This window comes from Geospiza fortis, unplaced genomic scaffold, assembly GCF_000277835.1.
Source record: "Geospiza fortis unplaced genomic scaffold, GeoFor_1.0 scaffold193, whole genome shotgun sequence".
Classification (NCBI taxonomy): Eukaryota; Metazoa; Chordata; class Aves; order Passeriformes; family Thraupidae; genus Geospiza; species Geospiza fortis.
The window spans coordinates 740317-760649 of record NW_005054523.1 but is presented as its reverse complement, the minus strand read 5'-3'; the positions used below and the strand labels follow the sequence as shown (position 1 = coordinate 760649).

Here is a 20333-nt window from a genome sequence, read left to right as displayed (position 1 = left end):
GCGCAGTTATGATAACGTGCTTTTAAATTTCTCTCTCAACTACAAAATCCTTTCAGTGTTAAGATCCCACGCTCTAACAGTCTCTGACAGTCTGAGTCAAACATAGGGAGGAAGGCAATGAAATAGGTTTTTGACCTTGCAGGGCATGCAGAGAGGAAAAGAAATCAAAGTATCAGATTCTGTCAGGAAAACACAACTTGACTTCATGGCATTTGGATACAGTGGGTAAGCAGTTGATTAACTGAGCACAAAAGTAACCTGAGGGTCTGACTAAGTAACCTATATATATGTGTAATTTAACAACATCATGTCCCACACTGTAAAGAATTAAGGACTAATTTGATCACCAGGCAAAAGTAAATTACAGACAGCTATTAAAGACATGCTTACATAAGCAAATGGAGAAATACGACAACTGGCTTTATTCCGAGTATTTCAAAGCTGTGTATTACTTAAAAATAAACCAGGCCGTAACCCATATTTCTTTGGGGTAAAAAACCCCAAAACAAACTGCAAGGAAACATGGTATTCACAGTGAATAAAAAGCCTCCACTTCAGTAGTTTTCATAACACTGCTTCAAACAAATATGTATCACTTTAAAGACTGCAAAAGTTAAAGATCTCATGTTTTCCCTGCAAGTATTCATATAAAATATGCAACTCAGACACTCATTAATTTTACTACTTAGGCAAAAAATAAAACACCTAACATATTAATCTAATACAAAAATTACTTCAGGCTTTCAGAGGACGTAAAACAAAACTGCATTCAGACTCAACCTGTATCATAGCATATAGACGGGTTATACAAGAACCAAACATTTTATCTTCCCTGCTACCCCCCATCCCGAAGGTACACTGAGCAGCTCCCTGCAGAAAACATACAGCCCCTTTGGCAAGGAAAGGATCCCAACCTCCCACACACATCCACACAAAACTGATGAGAAATTGTTAAGGTAACTCTTTCTAAGACCATGTAGGATTCAGGTGATCACCTGACAAGTACAAGAGGCAGGCAGCTGATTTCACCAGCCAAACAGAGCCATCATGCAGAGGTGCCCGCAGCCTCCCAGGGGCTCTGCAAAGCAAACTGACCTCCAGGTTAGAGGGTTCTAGCACACTGAACATCTCTTAGGAAGTGAAAACTCACCTTTGAAGCGAGGCGTCTCACAGAATCACCTGCTTGAGTTTTGTATTCAGGAGTACCAGGAAAGGTCAGAGTCTTCATTGTATTGGTGTCACCTGACGGAGGGGGACACGGGGCTAACTGGCTTAAGGGAATCTCCTGACAGGAGTCACCACCTGCTTGTAAAAGGCAACAAATACAAGAGAAACCAAATTTGCTGACAGGAGATTGTTTTCTAGGAAAACACCACAGATTATCTTACTGCTGGAGTAAAAATTGAAACTGTGTCTATACCACTATAAAAGAAGCCTGCAAGTAGTCTGATAAATTTACTTTACTATTTTAAAACAACTCAACTGACCTTTAGATCAAAACTACAGAATTACTGAAAGAAAAACCATGCTGATGTGAAGAGTTTCCTTCAGAAAATTACACATACAATGCCTCATTTAAACTAGTAGTTACTATATGACTGACCTCTTGGGAAATTTATCATTGTTATTATTAGTAATAATACCATTTGAAGTGTCAGGCAGGGAAATAACAGTGATGACAGTCTCACCATCCTTCCAGTTAATGTAGGCACTGGACTGGTCTGGTGACAGGATGCTATGGATCCCAGTAGAAGACAGAAGGGGTTTCTCCATAGCTTTATTCTTACCTGTACAAAAATGCTATAGAAAGCATACACAGTGGGTACACAGCAGGACAAACACTCACTGCTCCCTTTCCAAACTTGTGAGAGACAAAGCCTGCTGCAGTCACATCCTCAGAGTCTGGGGTACACACTGCCTGACAAGAAGAGATCCTGCACACTGCCTGTGTTACACCACCTCTCTGATGGGCTGAGCCCACATTATGTCACTTTGAAGGCATTTGTCAGAACACAAAAGTTTAACTCCTTCCTTTGCTCACTGGAAGAAAAAAGTGTTTGCTAAAGACTTGATGAGGCCTGACTACCTTAAGCCAAAAACGCAAACATGTGACTCCTGATGTCAGCACATTAACCCAGACCATTACCCAGAAAAAGAACATACTTTTAGGAGATGAACTTGGGCTGTTGGAGGCTATTTGTCTCATCCGACTTCCATGGCAGCTGAGTGCGACCAGCCGTGAAATGACTGCAGTCTTCCCAAAGCCCACATTTCCAGTAATGACTGCTCCCCTGCTCTCTGCTGGGTCAGGATTCTGCAGTTTTTCTTCAATGGTGTGAAATAGCCATTCTCTTCCAACAAACACTGAGTCTGTGGTTATGCTTGGCACCTCAAACAACAGCGGCTTCAGCAAGATGTCCTGAGGCTTATAGGGGATGAAACGAGCTGAAAAGATGTGCCAGGGAGGAAAGTTTACCAGAAGAAACTTGACATGCAATCAAACAGTATGGTTTCAGAAGGTAACATCATTTAGAAGCTTGGTTACTATCAGTCATAATCAGATGAATTCTAGTGCTTTCACCAGGAAAGCAATAAAACCTGATTGTCTCAGTTCAGGTCATCTCCATAATTTTTGCACAAATTAAACTGTAGAGGAAAGAAGCTACAGGTACAATCTATTTTTTTACAACTGAACTCGAGTTAGTAAGTTGTAGAATCCAAAAAGTTTTCTTAATAATGCATTATTATACAAATTGGGAAGCACAATTTTTCAGTTTAGAGTGAACTATGTGCTGAGCATCAAAGTTAAGTCTTCAAATCTATAAAGACATTTACAGAGGAAAAGAAAAAGGTACAGAGAATAACGTAATTTTTCTGTTTAAAAAAACCCCTTGAAGTAATAAAAAAATTACTACCTTGTTCTTTTGTACTTTTCAAGTCATAGGATCAGTAGTTACTTACACCTTTGATTACTTTGATATATACATTTGGGTTTGATTGCATAAAATACATTAAAATTTACAGGAATAATAATATTCACCAATAATATGCTCTAAAGATTCATTAGCCAAATGTAATGTTACAGAACTTCTGTTTCAGCACTAATCTATGACTGTGAAAAGCCATAAATGGAAGAGGGCAGCATAGCATCTACATATGATCCTCAAGATCAGTTTTACTAGGAGTTCACTTAAAGTTTTCTGCCTTTAATTGTTATTGGTTGTAACAGATGCACACACATTCCATCTCTAAACCATAGCATAGTGCAGGAAAAAGTGTAAGCAAGCATCTTGCTGGCAAACACGCAGAGTGACTTGTCAGGAGCACTCCACAGTAACACTGTAGGTCAGGGCTGCTCACAAAGCTCGCAGCCCACCCATGCTCCAACCTGCTGAAGGAATGTGTGACTGTGCCAGACATGCAGGTGTAAATATCTCTGCCTTACCTTCCTGCTGCACTCTTCCGCCAGCGGTGTTGTGCCAAGGTAAGCGAATTGAAGTTCGTAAAGGAGTATTTCTTTGTCCATCCAAATAACTCAAATCTTCCAGTTTGGTTGAACTTGTTGCTGGAGTATTAAAGAACTGAGACTTATTATTCTTTCAACACTAGTTACAAAGAATGTTATTATTTATAACAGTCCTTCATCTGCACGTTACTTACAGAGCAGTTTTTCTAGACAATGGCAACAAAGTAATTCACGTTACAACATTTACAAAATGCATTTCAATCAAGTTGACTAAAGATTTAGTTGGGTTTTTCCCTGTTTAAATAGCCCTCAGTTCTCCCACTGAGGGAGTTTTCTTTTTTTACTGTAGGAACAACCACATCAGCGAGGTCAGAAGTGTTAGTGCAGGTTCAGGTATTACCTGCTAATGCACCACTTGTCACCACGCAGTGTCCTGGAACAACTGATGGACTTGTGAAGTGTTTCAAAAGCCCTGACCTAATCAATACCTACTGAAAAGCATGGTAAGAGCCTTCTGGACCACAGTTTTAAACAAATGAGGTAATGCTCATCTATTCAGTTCAGAACATAGGCTTTTTTCTTTTTATCCTATAGAGATACTTTCATGCTAACAACAGAAAGATTCAAAAGAAATGTCCTATCATCAAGAACACCCTTGGGTTTTGACCTCAGGACTTTACCTGCAACGGAGTTTGGACGAGGCATTATTAAAGAGGCAGAACTCTGAGTGTAAGGAAGGGGACCCTCTCCCGTTGGTACTTCTTTTGGCAGATTCTCAGAAGAGCCAATGGCTTCCTCTTCTGCAACTGGTGAACAATTATCTGTTCTTCGATCACGGCTGATGCCTTGGTGTTTTCCAGCTCTGAGACTCCCATCCTTGCTCCATTCTAAGCTGGATCCACTACGATCATCATTTTCTGATGAACTTGTTATAGTGGCTGAAAAAGAGGGAAAAAAACCCAAGTAAAGTCAGCAGAATTTGGCACACAGATAAGAATTTTCATTCTCAAATGGCATTGTGAAACATAAATGACAAGAATTCAACGTCGTTCAGAGGTCCGTCTTACCTAAAATACATAATCACATCAGGATGACAATCGGCCTGTACTCATATACCCAGCAAACCAATCTGGACAGAAACCTTCCAGCAAGCAAGCTATTTACTGTTCCTTTCTTAAGCACCTACTACATTCCACTGTCAGTAAGAGCAAACAGAAGTAGATGCATGATGAATCAGAACAGTAGAGTATTATTAATAAAATTTCAGATTCTATTAAACATATTGCTTTATGTTTTTAAGGAGTGTTGCAGCATAAATCAGAGGCCCAAAGAAAGGCTTGGGGGGAAAAGGGGCATTTCTGCTATGAAAATTTCATATGCTAGGCAATAAGGAACACAGACCCAGAAAGACTCTCAGGTAAAAGGCAGCTAAGACCACTGAGGTGTTTTGGGATGCTGTGGTACAGAGCACCAGTTTCCGCTGCTGCAGTGACTCCCTGGATGAGAGACAACGCCAGCTGCATTATCCAGTCGGATCCAAATGTTCCAGTTTGGTAGCTGAGAGTTATCAGTGTGTCTGTACTTGTTTGAGATTGCATTTAATCAAGGCCTCCTGCAATAATGTGAAGACTTTATATTCCTGAAGACCTAACTGAGTAATGTTTGATAAAACTATGCTAACCTCCTTGCCTAATTAGGAACACCCTGCAGATATATACTTTTTTCATATGACTAATACTAAAACCACTCTGTTTAATTTAAAATTTTTTCAACTACTTACATTAAACTCTCACAAAATAACTGAACAACAAATATTTATTGAAGATTAAGCCAACACTCAATGCATTTTGAACACTTTAATGCAACAGAGGAAAATACAAAATAGGATGAAACGGCAATCAGGATAAAAAAAAAAAACACATTAAAAAAAATCAATACCAGTTCAAACTATAATATCTATGTGAACTCTGGGTCCTTCCCAGGCCACCAATTTAAAAGTTAAAGCCATATTTGTGGCTATTCTACACTCAACTGGCCCATTCTTTAATGAAAACATTCTGGCATACTGGACTGCTAACAAAACGCAACCACAGGGGTGGCTCCTGCAATGCTGAGCCTGGTCCAGTCAAGGAAGGACCAACTGATCTTCCACACCACCTGCACTGAAGCTTCAGCCATGCAGGATGGTGAGGTACTTGTACAGCCCTGCGTTCCGCCAGCTTAGGCTACATTCATAAGAAATAGAAGACTGGATGCTTCAATTCAACAGCTCATATTCTAAGAAATACCAATAATATGACATATCATTTAGAGGCAGTAGAAGAAAAAACCCAGCTTTTCAGGCACCCCATAAATCTTTGCACACACTTAGATTGTACTTCCATATGACAAATTTATTTTATTTTTATTGTTGTGTCAAAAAAATCTGGCTCCTCCTGAAGTATGAAATCTTTAAAACCTTGATTCCTCTTGGAGGGAAGTGCAGCTCCAGGAAACCTGTCTGCTCAAGATTTCCATCCTGACACAGCAGCAAGGATCCAGCAAAGCTTTTATTTTGGCCAGCAGCGCAATCTTTTCTCTTGCTTTTGCTCCTTGCTGAAGTTTAAAACTTGCCTTTACTGCTACTACATCAACTTCAAAAGAAGCAAAGAAGAATTCAGCTGCAGCAGTAAAACACTGGAAAACTAAAGGAAACCTGAACTGTAAGCAAAATAGAGGAAAAGGGAGAAAAGACTGATTTCCCATCAGTCTGCTGGTCTGGAAAACATTGTGGGAGTAGAAATACAAAGGAGGACCACGTAAGTAGCATGAAGGAGCAAGATATTTTCATGGCTGGATGAACTCTGTCAAAGATGCACATGTACTAATAACAAATTTGAATGCACAGACATACTTGTATGTGAAAGCCAAAAGCACAGGTCGCTTATCAGAAAGGTGCCTCTTCTTTCCCTTCTTGGTTTCATGCCTTTACAGATGTAAGGGGTGCTGCCACGGGTAGCCAAGAGACGGTGTGTTCAAATTCCTCTGGAATTTGAGACACGAACGGCAGCTCTGCAGAGGAGCGGCGGATGACTTCCACGCGGTCCCGCAGCCATGAACCACGCGTACTGGACTGAAGCAGCCACCAGCAAGTTCCCCCTGCTCTTGCACTCATACACTCATCTTTCCTTTTCAGTAGTTCAATAAGTAACTTTTATCACTGTTCTCAAATATTTTCTTTAAAACACTGGTACTCACAAGGTTATGTAGTAATGATGTTGTCATGCCAATACACTATTTAAAATAAATATGAGGCCATTCTGACCTTATTTAGAGCATGGACATACTCTTGGACTATTTCAAGCTTGTCAAGCTAGTATGTCAGGCTAGTATGTTCATATCAGTGTCTACATTTGTGCTCTTTTTCCAAAAGCAACAATTTGGATATATCCTTTTCTTTACATCAAGATGTTCATGCTATCTCAAAACTCGATCTTGTACAAAGTTGATCAAGTATCAATCTGCCATGGAATGAGTACACAAAATAATTTTCTTCAACTGAAACACTTAAATTTTATACAGGAGTCTTTTGACCCACAACAAACAATGTCTCTTAGGGTAACTGATCAGCAAAAATGATTTTTACTCAGCTGGTTGGTACAAGGAGCTGGTAACAGTTGGGCTGCGAGGGTGGCTGCCTCCAATGGTCATGGACTCCCCACACGAGATGCACATATACCTTCAATTCAGCCATCTTTCAACAGATGATCACACCATTTCATCTCTTCCACAATGGCCCATATTAGCTTCATTTTCATGCCAATTACTCAAAAGTCTGCACTTTTTTTAAACAGTTTAATTTAGGCTATTCTCATAAGAAATCGCATCAATTATTGTTCCCTCAGCTGGAAATTAAATCAACTTCAAGCCCTGCTGTGCTTCTCCATTATGAAAAGCACTGTTAAGACCTCTGGAATGGAAAAGAAAACAGGCATAAGAAAACAAGAAATGGAAGAAAAACAGAGGAAAATAATTACTTCAAAGAAAAAAGTGGAGAAATTAGAACTGCACCAGGAAAACAAAAGAAGAGAAATGCAGACATAACAGCAGGTGTTGTAGCCAAGAACAGGATTTCAATCTTTCAAAATGGGATCCATAGACAGTGTAAAACTGAACACAGTGACATAAAGCAGCTGCTCAGACTTGCACAATTAAGAGGAAACTAATTTCTACTATGTGCTAATGAGAATGCTCACCGATAATCCCACTGTCCTTGCTCTCCAGGGTGGAGCTGGGGGTGCTGATGGTGCCACAGGGACTGCCCTTGTTGGCTGCTGCTTTGCCAGCACAGCTGTTGAGGGTGGAGCAGGGGCTGTCGGTGCTGGGCGACGTTGTGCTGCTGGTGAGGGTGGAACAGGGACTCACGCCTTGGCTGGCGCCCACATCCTGCCAGGGAAGAGCAAGAAACACTCACTGCACAGCAGGCAGGACCCTGCTGAGCTGAAAACTAGAGACCTCGAGCTGAGGTAGAGTAAGAGCAAAGCGAAGAGCCCATTTTTCAAGTAAAAACTTCAAGAAGTGAAAGCTTTGTCTGGACTGGGAATCTCAATCTTTCATATTACTCTTAAAAAGTGACCACTGAATTAAAACGGATTTTCACAGTTCAGTAAAAAAGCTGTAGTGAGGCAGATCTCTTCTCTATTTAACACTTTACTGGATACCCTTCCCGTCCACCTCTGGTATTTATTCTTTGAGTTGAAAAAACCTAGAACTACAGTCTTATTAATTTTTCACTATCAGTGTGAAAACCCAAACTGATGCACAAAGATTTAGGAGGGCTGGGACTAAAAGTGGAGAGAGCAAGGGGGAGGAGCAGAGGTTGGTAGTTACTGTGAAATTTTAGTTAGCAGATCAGTTTCATGTGGATAGTAGCTGCCTGCTTCACTCCAGTCCTTCTACCCCAAATGACAGAGAAGGACTGTCTGATTGAAGTGAACTTCTCGGGAAGAAATAAACACACCCCTCTCCCCAAGCATAATCCCATTTTAGCAAAATGCTGGCCTTCTCTATTCCTGGAAATCATTGAAAAGAGAAGGCAAAAATTTCCCCTAAATACTAAAAGCAGGGCGAATTCTAGAAGCTATTCACATTCATAGTAGACTAGATTTGACCTCCAGAAGTGATGAGAAATCTATTCAGTTTGTGTGTTTTGAAATTGTGAATTGATCTTGAATTCTTGAAAACAAACACACATTAAAGTTGAAATCCAATTCTATTACTGTGTTTCTATTTAAATGGTTGGTATTTGGGTAGATATCAAGTAACTGCAACTAGCACATAGACAAAATAAGATTAGTCCTCTCTGAAACAGGATGAACATTAAAAGATTATATTCCATTATCCTACCATAACTTCACTTTTCTCTTCCATGTGAGCAGAAGTTGGGATCCCTTCTCCCAGTAAAAACCCCAATCTTGTCATCAATTCTTGTGCTGCAGGAGAACAGCTTGAGTCTTTGTCAGGCTTTGCTTTGGATTGGGAGGAAAAAAGGTGAAGGTTAGAGTCTTTTATACGGGAACTACTAGAAGAGGTAGAGAAAGTACAACCAATTTGTCCACCACACTTTTAATTGCTGGTGGGTCTTGGATCCTCTGCATAACTGCACAAATCGAGGGGAGGAAAAACTCACCTGTCAATCAAACCAGAAATGTTTAAGTGCAATCAGTTCATCACTGGACTGATGAGCAACATAACACAACAATTCTCCTAAGAGCAGTATTAAGCTCAATGCTATCAAAGCTTTGTGGCAAGCTGAAATTCTACTTCTGTCATATAAAAATGTGAAAAGTAGAGGTTAATAACATAGATGTTTTGTAATCTCACAGTTAACACCAAAACTAGTACCAAACATTTTTGTTTTGCTTGCTATGCAAAAGATGTGACATCAGTTCTAAAAGTCCCAGTTCTTCTGGTGCCAAGATATTTAATTTTATCAGTACCGTGCTTTGAAATGTCTTCTAGCATCCAACAGATATAACAAGACAAAACTCAAAATGGGGTGACCTGCAACAAAAGCAGTCAAGCACAGCTCTGCCCTGGCACACACTCTTGCTGATGGCATCTCACAAACAAGCATTTCCAGCCCTTTTCCTTCTTTTATGCCAGCAATCTGGCATCACTCACCAACCTGTGACCACCTGCTCTGACAGGAACATTTACAGGGCATTTATTTCTTTCATCCATTACTAAAAAAAAATGTATACACAGGCCTGTCTCATCCTCAGCTATAAAACAGCTAATTAAATAAGGAGCATCATCCTACCTCTTGGAGAAGAAGCTATCCTCAGAACTGCCAAGGGGGACACTGAGGAGCAGCTTATGGCCACTTCCCAGCCAGCACACCAGGGCGGCTGGTGCCACCCCCCTGCTGGGAGCCAGCAAAGACACACAAACGGCTCTAGCACTTTAACTTTTGGAGATGTCACGCAACAAACAATTCCCAATTGCTACAGAGTGCCTCAGCAGCCGAGAGAAGTAGGTGCCCAGACTTAGGGATGAATTTTAGGAGAGGACATAAAAGGCCCTCAGGTGCAGCACCTTTTGCCCCACCACCGAGAGCAGCTGGGGTGAGGGGGCAACCCACAAAGCAACCCAATTGAACCATCTCCTGGTCTTCCCTCCACAGTGTCACTGAGCCAGATCAGCATCAGGACAATTTTTAATCTCCGTGAGGAGTATGTAGTCTCTAACCATGTAAGACACAGCTGACACAGTGGTAACTGCAAACAGCACGTTTTTCCCCAGGCTGCAGTCTGGAAGAAAAACACAAAATAACAACTGTAACTGAACAGCCGACCATAAGCACTACTTCAACAATGGCCCAATTTTATGAGTGACATAAACCCCAAAGTTTGCAAACATGTGCAGTACCAGTCAACCCTCTGTCTTTATTTCACTGCAGCTCAATGCCTACTTGAATGCACACATTTCTTAATTCTGTGGACAGCTTAAGGTTTTACTCTGTAAGATTGATTCTCACTTAATCCCAAAAGAAGGAAGTCGAGGAAACTAGATAGCAAAAGGTTTTTTTATCTCAGAAGTTTCACAAATTGACAGGTCTTCAAATATTTGCCTGGAAAATATATTTTCTCTTTAAAAAAGCAATTTTAAAGATTACAAGTAATCTTTAAGTCACAATCCTGGAAACTACACTTTGGGAAATCAACATCTTCATTCTTCTCTCAAAACTACAAAAATTATTACTACCATTACTAGAAAAATTATAATATCTGACAAGTCTGACTAAATGTTAGGCATACTACCAAATTCAGTCAGTAACAGAGACCAAAGCTAAGAGCCCAAGGTGCTCAACCCAGCATCCACTGTTCGAGTCTTGAACAGCAGGAACTGGTGCTGATCTCCAGCAGCCTCAGCCTCATCACCTGGGAGCACAGCTCTGTGAGAAGATGAATATCACAACACGGTCACCCTTAGACTAGAGGATGAAGACTATATGCTCTCCCAGCTGGACCTACAACTTTAATGCCAGCACTAGAAGATGGCTGTGAAGATGAAGGCACAAGAGCAACCAGGCTAACTATACTATATCAAGTAGATGGTGAAAACAATTTCAAGTAGTTCTATTTCTGCTACTAAGCACCTATATTTTAGAAAGAAAACATTGATTTTTAAATGGTAGTTTCCTTTAAAATTGAAACCAAAGGAAGAAAAGAGAATTTTCACCTGGAACATCATCAGTTATATCCACTGACCTTAATGAGGTTAGTTAAACTTAAAAATTAATCTAAAAATACATGACATATACTAACATATGTCATGACATTTGCTGTAAAAGCCACACTCTGTCATGTACTAGTCAGTCTAACCAACACGAAACTTCCCAAGAATGCCAATTAACTAACTTTAGGGAGGTGGTTTCTCCCAGCTTTGCCAACATAGGAATTAACTGTAACAGCCTTAATCAGCAAACTTTACAAAATTTCTAAAATGAAGCACTCAAAGGAATGCAAAGCTACACATTTGAGTCAATTTATGATAAAAAACAAGTTCAGAAAAATGCCAGAAGGCCTCTGCTCTATGTGGCAGTCAATGACACTTTGCCTGCAGCACATGACCAGCCCCAGGAACTGAGACAGCTCTAAAGATGGTGTAGGTGTAATGGCAAGCAGCCCCACCTGCAAAAGCCTGTTCCCAGCACAGAATGAATACCTCACCCCACAGCACATGGCAGCACAGCCGGGCAGACAGGCACTCAGCAAGCGGACAGACAGACGCTCGCCGGGTGGATGCTCACCACTGGCGCTGGGCTCTCCCGGCTCCGGCCTCCTCTGCAGGGCCAGGGCTGCCTCACCTGGCACCCTGGGGCTCTCCACATACTTGGGCTTCCTGACCGGACCTGCAATGGGAACGAACGGGGCATACCGAGCTGTTTCCACACGGACCACAAAGTTCCTATGTCCTGTATCTATCCTCTACGATGTAAAAAAAGCAGAGAAATTACTTCTTACACACACAGCTGTTACCACAAAGATCAGTGAGCTGCTGCACTTCCACTCTCATGAGAAACACATGCTCCATGCCTTTCAGAACACAAAGGCTGCTAGAAAACAAACCCATTGTATGTGGTGTGTAAGCTGCATACTGCATGTAACCCCAGTAGTTGGTCTCCCTACTCTTCTCAGTACTGATGTGTAACTCAGGACTACACCTTGGCTCTCAACCATGCCTCCTCCTGCTCTGCACTTCCCACACCAACAGAGCAAAACAACTTCAGGGAGCACTGCAGAGAGACCGCAGGTCTGATGCCAGCTGTCCCACATTGCCCTTCCTAAAGAGACTTTCCCCTTCCTCAGTTCAGGTCTTCAAAAAGCATCCTTCTCCTTGGTTCAGAGTTCAAGGGCACACCAAAGCTCTCTCATACTTTGTTTATTAAAATCCCACCCTATATTTAGGCTGTGGCACTTCAGTCACATTAAGCATCCCTTCTTTCCTTTTGGCAGCAGCCTCAGATGCTACATTAAGTGTCTGAAAATTACATTGATTTCTTGTTCTTTTTCCTGAGCACTTTAAGACTCCTGACTGTTTTTAAAGAAAAGCTGCATCTCTCCTCTGTGGCCTCAGGCTCCCAGGGTCACACTGCCACAGAGCTGTGAAGGCCTGGCCACCCCATCACAGGGTAACACACATCATTGGCCCAGAACGATCTGGCTGGACCCATCTGCTCTTTCAGATTCCACCTAGAAGTGCATTATGGGAACATGGTGATAACCTAATTTCTTAGCTAAGAAATACTGGTGAAGAAGTGTCAGTCCTATATGAACACATATTTATATCTCTAGTAGAGATTCTTGAGTCAATTTCACTTTTTACACGAACAGTTTGGCACCAACACCAGAGGGGGCTCTTCCAGCGCTACTTGTCTAACAAAAATAAAGGGCACTGGCCCTGGTGAAAGCAGCTAAAAATGCATTCCTTTGAAACAAAATCCCATTCTTTCAGGAGACAATAGTCTACACCTGTCATTTGTATAAGCAGAAGTATAATCAAACACATCAAAGTTGGACAACAAAAAGCACTCATTCTGAAAGAACCAAAAAAAGTGTAGCAGTTGTAAAATTAGATCAACACAAAGATCTTCAGGATGTATTTTTAACACTCATGCTTTAAGCTGTGGAGGAAACCCTTTACTGAATTTTGTTCCTCACAAACTGCTGTGGAAGTGACTAAACAATAACAGCAAATCCAATATACAACATCGCAACAAGTAGGAGAATTCATGGTAAATTTATTTTCATGCACTAATCTAGAACAGGACGCATGAATTAACCCTTGGATGAAAAGGACTCATTTAAATGTGAAATGCATCTGCAGAACAGCAGCTCTTTTACAGAAGTGTAGGGTGCCTGAATCAGGTCTGACAGAATGTTCATCTGGGACAGCACTTTATCAGCAGCAAATTTGCAGAGGAATCTCAGTAAGGGAAAATGCACTCCCTGCTATGCTCTCGTGACTGCTGCCGAGTGCCTTATCGTGTCCTGAGGCAAAAGTGGCCACTTGCTCTTTAGGAGTTTAGATGGATTTTTCTGCTAGGAACTAACTCCAGCCTCTCTCTCACACTCTAACATCAGCAGGTGAACACAACACTGCCACACACAGAGACTGCACTGTCTCCTTTTTACAGCTGCCTTTCTCCTAGGCAGACAAACACCACTCCAGTCAATTACCATAACTTCTCTTCAGTGCTATCACATACTGACAGTCATTCCTGAAGCCTATTCTAGCTCTGTCCTAAATCTAGTGCAGATTTTTAAAGCTGGTCTCCTCCAAAGGGGGACAAACTACAGATTTCTACAACTCCATACCAACAGTTTTTTTAAGTCATCTATTGTTTTGCAAGTAATTCTTAATGCTTTTTTGACTGCAGAAGAGCTGATGTCTCAGAAGATCATTGTAACTTGTGCAGCTCCATCCTTTCCCTCTTGTCAAGACAAAGTGGATCTGTAGCTGTACTGACCCCAGAGACTGCCCGATGCAGGACTCTGGAGCTGGGACAGCTTAGTGCTTGCAGGAGGAACAGTCCCCAGGGCTCCCACGGGTGGGGCACAGAACTGCAGCCTGAGATGAAACCAGTTCTCTGACCTAGTCTAGTCTCAAGAATCGGTATGAGGATTAATTTGCTTATTAATTAGAAGTTTTAATTGAAGTTTAACTTCAAAACTTACTAAAGTTCTGTTGTACATTTATGCAAGACTCTCCTAGGAGTCACCTCCAGCATTCACTGATGGAAATTCACTGATTTCCAAGGAAACCTTTCTCTGTTAAAGCACTATTGTATCATTAATGTAAGGAAAGCAGCAAACATTTTTTTCAAGTGCAACAGCATCATCTTCCATTCATATCTTAAACTCACAATCAATTTTTTGGAACATCCCTTATAAATCAGTATTTTCATTCTTTTAGTTGAGCCTCCTAAATCAGACTAGAATCAACTATTACCCCTTTAAGAGAACAAAAACTGGTTTAGCTGCACACCTGTTACGATAACCAATCCAAACAATGCTCATTCTAGCTTTGTAGTAGAAGAAGCTCAACTGGGAGGACTGAAATTAGAATTTTGTTCTACCATTGCTAGACAACTTCATCACTACAACCCAACTTAAGAACACTACTTCAGCCTCCTGTGCAGTCCTTTCTTCTTTCACTCACCATATCCGAAAAGATCTGTAACTTGCCGTCATGCTACTGAAATAGAGAGCTTTGAAATCAGGACATTAGTACAATCCTGTTACTATCCCTGCCCCAGATACTACACAGCTGATTTATATTGAATCATCTTCCATTAGCTGGAGTTTGGTGAAAGTCAAAGGAATAGCACAATGTTTCTGTCAGCTTCTGATCACCGGGTTAGGTCTTTGTTCAAAATAATGATGCATAAATGCCAATGCATTCCCAGCACTGTAGAATCACAGGAAGTCTTTTCCCTTGGCTGTAGGTCACAGTGGAATGACTCTGCACTCATCATGAATATGGCTTTTCAGTCACAACTCATCAACTGTTTAGCATGTTCTGTGCTGACAAAGCCCAGCTTTTGACACTCTGTTCCCAGACCTTATAAACTCAAACCTGTTGAGTGTCTCCACAGGCAACAGGAACATGGAGAGTTTCACTTGTCTCTCCCACACTGACCTGACTGAACCCAAGTGATGCTGGTGTGCTGGAATGATTTCTATGCACAGAATGCTGATAAAAGGAGCCCCATGGAGCCCCATATTTAGTCTGGCTCCCACACCAGTGGGTAAGCACCACTGAGGATAAAACCGCTGAAAACAAACAACTTCCTTGTCACTTCCACAGCAATTTATCTATTAATACATTTGTGTATGGAGATACAAGTAAAATAATTGAACTGTAAAAGCCACAAACAATATTCACTCTTACACAGTCACTAACACATGCACAAACAAAGCTTTTTTGCAGCAGTCCTCTACCTGATTAACTAACCATAAATAACCAGGTTTAATAATCAGACACTTCAATATAAGTATCTGCAACACCAAATAGATTAATTTTTTGCCACATGAAATAACATGTTCTATTTAATAACCAGTTACTTTTTTAACCTGGAATCACGCGCTACTTTTATTCTTGTTGCAAAAGTTTAACATGATTTCACTAAGTTATTTTATGCAGAATTTATCAATAACTGAGTTAACATGTTACGAAGATTTTAGTTGCTCATTGTTTCATCTTACCTGGAGACTTCTTGTTTGCTCTTGCCTGCATCAGATAGGACTGCCGTGGCAGCAGAGGCGAGGACGGCAGTGACATTGAGACTCCTTTGGCCAAGTTTGCTCTGTAAGTGTCCTGGGAGCCTGGCTGCTCGCCACTGGGGAAATCTGCATTGTGGCCAGATGTTGCTGCAACCTGCGAGGCATTCTCTGGGCAGCAGTCACCTGCTAAAAATAAAATTTTGTCATCTATTTGGTGACATGCCAAAATAAACAGCCTAGAGTTGCACTGAAATGTAAGTATTTAACACAAGAAAACACATGCCAGCAACAACTGAGCATGACTTGCCCTACTGTGCCACCTCCACTGCAAAATCCAGATAACCACTGGGAAAATGTAAATACACAAGTAAGCAACATTCCAATTTAATGTAATAAAGAGAAAAAGGGGAAGAAAAACCTCACTTTCAACAGTCAGCACTTTTCAGACTCCATCCTTAGAGTCAACATCAAGTTCCCTCTGAACATAAAAGTATTTTTCAAACTGAAAAGGTGTTTTAGCATCACTGCATTAGCATGAAAGCCAGGACCACCCGAAATACTGTTTACTGAACTAGTTAAAGGAGTGTTGGGTTACCCTTTACATGCAATGAAAAGGTGGATTACTAATACGTACACTCAGAGATGGGCAGTCTAAGATTTGTTTTCCCACTTTCAGTGCTAGTAAAGAGGCTAAGGATTTTCCTTCTCTGTTCTTTTGGAAATTAAACTTCTACAACAGCCAATTTAAATGCAGATTTAACATTGGTGATATTATTATTTGTTTCAATACAGAATACGTGAGTTTGCTTCAAAAGGTGTTGAAAAACACAGTAGAATGGTAATACAGCTAAATGTAACTAGAAGATACTGGAACTCCTGTTCATAGCTTTTTACTAGCCACATATCCAGGCTGCAGTTTGGAATTTGTAAGTATTCCAGGTGGACTGCTGAGGACTAGGGGTGCAAATGGGTTGACACATCCACCTGCAATTCCTTCATTTCTATTTTCCCTTTTATGATGGCATAATCTGTGTAATTCACCGCCTTCTTAGTAGACTTTTGAATTTTGAATTAATTTACTTGTCTCTATTGTATATGAAACATTACAACATGGAAGAGAGCTAAATAGCTCTAATCAGTAAGTTAGGAGTATTTGATCATGACAGTAACAGGAAAGATATTTTACAGTCAATATATAGAGACACTACTGTATCTTAGGAATTTTTGTTCCAGCAGTACTCTGGTTTTTCTTTTTCCTGATGCTGTGTAGACCAGGCTTCCATAACTCAGATTCTGAGAGCAGTATGACTTAAAAGACAAAAATGTAAAATGTGTACCACAGAAACTCCCCTTTTCAATCACTTCATTTCCTAATTTTACAATAAGCCTTTGCACATTACCACTCACATCATCATGGTGTTCAGACAGAGCAGCTCTTTGCAGCAAAACCCACACCTTGAGAAAACCCAAGGCTTCAGCCTAAGGGTGTTGTACCCTCAGTGATGGTCAGTGTATTTGAACAGTGCTGCTTCTGCTGAAGCAGAAAAACCCCTGTGTTAAGTGTAAAATGGCTATGATACAATGGAATAGCAGACACCTATTAGACAAATAGCATTCCAAGAAAGGAGGAACAGCACCCTGCTCCCCCAAGCCCTTTCTAAAAAGCTGTTAAACTCAAGGTAATAGACCAACGCCACACCTGCGAGCTCAGAAACCATGCACACCAGGAACAGCAGGGAACCGGCAGAGCATGTACACCACAGCCCCTGGAATGCTGCCCCAGCCATGAGCACAGACCAGCTCTTCCCCAGAACTCCCTGACAGCCCAAGAGCAGCTCCAGTGAAAGCCTGGCACAGCACACGTCCCTCGCTGAACAGGCCGAGGCTCGCTCTGCTCAGCGGGGACAGGGACAGAGCCCCTCCGAGGCTCCCTTTGCTTAGCAGGGACAGGGACAGAGCCCCTCCGAGGCTCCCTTTGCTTAGCAGGGACAGGGACAGAGCCCCTCCGAGGCTCCCTTTGCTTAGCAGGGACAGGGACAGAGCCCCTCCGAGGCTCCCTTTGCTTAGCAGGGACAGGGACAGAGCCCCTCCGAGGCTCCCTTTGCTTAGCAGGGACAGGGACAGAGCCCCTCCGAGGCTCCCTTTGCTTAGCAGGGACAGGGACAGAGCCCCTCCGAGGCTCCCTTTGCTTAGCAGGGACAGGGACAGAGCCCCTCCGAGGCTCCCTTTGCTTAGCAGGGACAGGGACAGAGCCCCTCCGAGGCTCCCTTTGCTTAGCAGGGACAGGGACAGAGCCCCTCCGAGGCTCCCTTTGCTTAGCAGGGACAGGGACAGAGCCCCTCCGAGGCTCCCTTTGCTTAGCAGGGACAGGGACAGAGCCCCTCCGAGGCTCCCTTTGCTTAGCAGGGACAGGGACAGAGCCCCTCCGAGGCTCCCTTTGCTTAGCAGGGACAGGGACAGAGCCCCTCCGAGGCTCCCTTTGCTTAGCAGGGACAGGGACAGAGCCCCTCCGAGGCTCCCTTTGCTTAGCAGGGACAGGGACAGAGCCCCTCCGAGGCTCCCTTTGCTTAGCAGGGACAGGGACAGAGCCCCTCCGAGGCTCCCTTTGCTTAGCAGGGACAGGGACAGAGCCCCTCCGAGGCTCCCTTTGCTTAGCAGGGACAGGGACAGAGCCCCTCCGAGGCTCCCTTTGCTTAGCAGGGACAGGGACAGAGCCCCTCCGAGGCTCCCTTTGCTTAGCAGGGACAGGGACAGAGCCCCTCCGAGGCTCCCTTTGCTTAGCAGGGACAGGGACAGAGCCCCTCCGAGGCTCCCTTTGCTTAGCAGGGACAGGGACAGAGCCCCTCCGAGGCTCCCTTTGCTTAGCAGGGACAGGGCCAGGGCCGCTGCGTGCCCGGGCCAGGCTGCCAGGGCTCCCCGGGGACACTGCGGTGTCCCTGCCTTAGCGAGCGCAGAGCCGAGCCCGCAGCACCTCTGAGGGAGGCACAGACGCGCGGCCCGGCACGGCAGCATCCAGACCCGCACCAGGAACCTCATCTGTGGCTGCCTCCAGTTTAATTACATGTGGGATAACGAGGGGTGCCAAGCTTTTTACATGCTTACAGCATCCTTTCCTAAGTCTCTAAATCCATCCCATTTAATCCTGCACTTTCTATTTTTTGTAAACTGGACTGATGACCAATCTCCGCATTTCATCCAAATAACAGGAAAATTCTGAAACATACCTGGCTCTACACATGACAAGACAAACCCAAAATTACCAAGCTTGTGGAATTCACCCAGTAATAGATTATGCTTCCCACACAGCAATTTAACATTAGGGAAACAACACTAGAAAAATGCATGAGAAATACCTGTCAAAATACAATCTGTTAAAATGCCCAGATACTAGCAGATGCCACACAAACACAAAACCCCAAAATTACTCCAGAAAAATACTTTAATATTACATGACATTGCCTGGCATCTACCACAGTATAAAGCAGGCTGCATCAGTTCTGGAGTGGAAGCTTGTCGGTGTAAAACAAACACATAAGGGAAGGTCTTGTGAAACCCCACTTCCATTTTTTTAAAACCTCTGAGCTGTACATTTTCCACTGTCAAGCAGCCTCTGGACAAAAACCTTGCACAAGCATCAATCAACACCAGAGTTCTTACTCAGCGGTCAATGTAACCACAGAAACAAAAAGTTTGAAAAACCACACAGAAAAAGCTTGGAGAATGAAAACCAAATCCCAGTTTAGCCACACCTAAGGATGCAACTGATTGGCATAATCTGATTACAAACCACTTTTTTTTCCCCTTAGATACAAAGAGATATAAGGATGGCTGACTACAGTAATGATTTTGTAGAGCTTAATATTCTAAAAGAGAACTTGAACTTTAAGATCAAACTAATTCTATTTAATAGGGAGGATAACTAAAAATGGAAACTTTCACACCTGTCTATATCAGTATTAAACATTATAAAATGCATCTAATTCTTCATTCAGTATAAGGTGCTTAGAAACCAGAAGAATGCCACCTGCATTACCAAAATATGTGTAAAATGAGTTTGATGCAAATGTGGAATTCAGATCACTTTTTAACATGAAGAAATAGGACCACACCTTTACAGCAATGAGAGCTTAAACAACGAACATATAGCCTCTTTGATCCTGGATATTGAGAGCAGCCACAGAGAAAACTTTGTTCCATGGATTCCCTCAACAAGCCCTTCTGGGAAAGCCTGTTTTGTCTTTCTCTCCCTTAACCTTTCTACTAAAGTGAAACACGACTCTCAACCCACTTAAGAAAAAAATCTGATATAAAATCAGGCTACAATGGAAGAAATCCTAAATTCTGTAGTTCTGTTTCAGATGTGTTAAAAAGAAAAAAAAAGTGCAGGATGCTGCTGCTGACCAAGGCTCCCTGCGAACCCCACGAAGTGAAGGACATCACCACATCCAACACTGATGTGACTACACGCTAGCACTGACAGTCTTAACAAAGTCCACTCTGCTCCACAGGATGTGTTTCACCCTAACAAATATTTAAGAAAAGATGAGACCTTACAGACAAGTTCAGAAGGAAACTACACGTGGGAAAAAGAAAACAGT

At 42.3% G+C, this 20333-nt stretch overlaps 1 protein-coding gene across 6 annotated transcripts in view; it reads right to left on the bottom strand.

The window, feature by feature from the left end:
- Positions 1-20333, bottom strand: part of TANC1 (tetratricopeptide repeat, ankyrin repeat and coiled-coil containing 1) — a 46147-nt gene that overhangs the window by 18204 nt on the left and 7610 nt on the right. For 3 of the 6 annotated variants that reach the window (XM_031063702.1, XM_031063703.1, XM_031063704.1), the window contains exons 2-9: positions 15718-15921; positions 11760-11861; positions 8852-8973; positions 7702-7891; positions 4147-4404; positions 3446-3565; positions 2164-2445; positions 1151-1305 (exon numbers count right to left, since the gene is read on the bottom strand). In XM_031063702.1, coding sequence (XP_030919562.1) covers positions 1151-1305; positions 2164-2445; positions 3446-3565; positions 4147-4404; positions 7702-7891; positions 8852-8973; positions 11760-11861; positions 15718-15921 — 1433 coding nt within the window. The remainder of the gene's footprint in view (positions 1-1150; positions 1306-2163; positions 2446-3445; positions 3566-4146; positions 4405-7701; positions 7892-8851; positions 8974-11759; positions 11862-15717; positions 15922-20333) is intronic. The other 3 variants (XM_014310397.2, XM_031063700.1, XM_031063701.1) reach the window with 3 other exon arrangements.